At 57.7% G+C, this 2,174-nt stretch overlaps 1 protein-coding gene across 1 annotated transcript in view; it reads right to left on the bottom strand.

Moving 5' to 3' along the window:
* Positions 1-2,174, bottom strand: part of FOXN4 (forkhead box N4) — an 18,665-nt gene that overhangs the window by 1,886 nt on the left and 14,605 nt on the right. Inside the window, exons 7-8 of the mRNA XM_005869792.2 lie at positions 1,548-1,755; positions 4-125 (exon numbers count right to left, since the gene is read on the bottom strand). Coding sequence (XP_005869854.1) covers positions 4-125; positions 1,548-1,755 — 330 coding nt within the window. The remainder of the gene's footprint in view (positions 1-3; positions 126-1,547; positions 1,756-2,174) is intronic.

The raw sequence follows: 2,174 nt of genomic DNA, 5'->3' as shown, positions 1-2,174 counted from the left end.
GGCCAGGCAGCCGTGGGCCATGGCCACCGTGGTGGCGTGGCTCAGCACGGGTGCCTCGGGCTCCCCCGGTTTGCTAGGGCGGCGGCAGCTCTCTGGCCGGTCCGAGATCAGCTTGTCCAGCTCCTCTGCAGGCAAGGAGGAGAGGTCACTTAGCAGCCCAGGCCTGGGCTCAGATCCCCACGCGAGGACCCGGGTGACCTGAGCAAGCCTGTCGGACTCTGTGAACCTCAGGCCCTGCACCCAGGAGATGCCATCGTGCGCTGCACAGGGTCATTGTGGGAATGCGATGAAACCCAAGCTGTGCAGGAACGAGAGGCGCCTCGGACCATGACAGTGGCTCCCCTCATGGGACAGTGCCTTAGAGGGTGGCCCCGAGCTCTTGGACTTAACTTGAACCTCATCACGGCCCTGCAAGAGGGAGGCGAGGCAGGGGTCACAAGGCCCGTGAGGCTGGGACGGAATGAGCACGGAAGGGGTCCTAGCCACTCCCTGCTCCTAAGAGACAGTAGGAGGTGTGACTGCGGCCTGGCCAGGGGGGCTCAGTTCGTTGGAGCATGTCCTGTGCAGGGTCCATTCCCGGTCAGGGCGCACACCTAGACTGCAGGTTCGATCCCCAGCTGGGAAATACAGAAAGGCGAAGCATCTATTAATTATCAGTGTTCTCTCTATTCATGGTAAAGATTCTGGTATATTCCTTCCAGTCTCTCTCTCTCTCTCTTTATATTTAGACTAGAGGCCCAATCCGTGCACTGGTGGGGTCCCTCGGCCTGGCCTGCGGGGTTCAGGCCGAAATCGGTTCTCTAACATCCCCCGAGGGGTCCCGGATTACGAGAGGGCGGTTCTCGGGTGATGCACCCCAGAATCAGGCTCCCTCCTCTCTGGTTCCGGGTCCGAGAACCGCAGCTGTCAAGTCACCTCAGCTCAGCAGCTCCTGCATTGAGCGTCTGCCCCCTGGTGGTCAGTGTGCGGCATAACTACCATTCAGACGGTCAAACGTTCACTTAGGCTTTTATATAAATAGATATCCATGTATAGATGTGTGTGTGTGTGTGTGTGTGTGTGTGTACACATACATTCAACTATCTAAAGAAATGAGTGTGGATATATGCATATGTGAGTGTTGATAGATGCGCATACATACAAATCTTTGATTTCTGCAGCATTAATTGGCAGAGGTAGAATAACCGGACCAATAAATGGGTACAGTGTGTAGGGTTTGGACCTATTACTTGGCCCTGGAAAAGTCGAACAACTTATGCTCCTCTCCATTGCCCATGCAGGCGCCTGTTTCTCCACCTCCCGGCCCACTCTGGGCGCTACTATTTTTTAGACCCGTGTCAGCATTTCTGTGTGAGGACTAGGGATTGCTTAGTGAGCTTCCACAGCTGGTCACGTGTCTGCCCAGGCCCCTCAGCCGGCGGCCCCTGGGGAGGGTGGGGAAGGGAGGGTATGATGTCACAGGAGGAAGGAGGGCTGGGGCGGGGCGGGGCTGGGCGGTGATGTGTGTGTGTGTGTTTATGGGGGTGGCGGGCAGGTCTGGGCCTCACCCGGGTGGGCCATGCTCCGGTGGATGGCAGCCAGGTCCTTCCTCTTCCACTTGTGCATCTCCTCCTCCATCTTGTCGATGCGGGCCAGGTTGAGGGCCCACAGGCAGCCCTTGCGCGAGGACCCGCTCGTCTTGTTCTCCACCTTCTCGAAGCACTTGTTCAGGGACAGGTTGTGTCGAACCGAGTTCTTCCAGCCGTCGGGCGCCGTCTGTGGGGAGACATGGGCAGCAGGAGCCCCCTCCAGAGACCCCCCTGCAAACCCTCTCTCCAGGGGGGGGGGTCTCAGGCTCGGGCCTCGCGGGCTTACAGGACAGGGTCCAACACTCAACCTCGAGTTGGGAAGACGACAGAGAGCGGTGGGGACTGTGGCAAACTGGAGGGCCTATGCCCTGATTAAAGGGGCAGCGACAGCTCAGCTCCATCATGGTTCCTACCCGAGAACAGGGCCCAGGGCTGCTGGGTTTTCCACTTTCTCGCCCACTCAGGGAGCAAGCAAGCGAGAGGATGCTAATGCACGGATAACCGGTCAAGTGTATTAACTGCCAACCAGTTTTAAATGCTCTTAGTTTATTGTTCGGTAACCGGATTCTGTAATGCACCTCATATGGTACCCTATTCTCTCTCTCT

The sequence above is a fragment of the Myotis brandtii genome, unplaced genomic scaffold (assembly GCF_000412655.1).
Source record: "Myotis brandtii unplaced genomic scaffold, ASM41265v1 scaffold303, whole genome shotgun sequence".
In the NCBI taxonomy this organism is placed as follows: Eukaryota; Metazoa; Chordata; class Mammalia; order Chiroptera; family Vespertilionidae; genus Myotis; species Myotis brandtii.
Note: the sequence above shows the minus strand (reverse complement) of the source record. Positions and strands in the feature narration are given on the sequence as shown.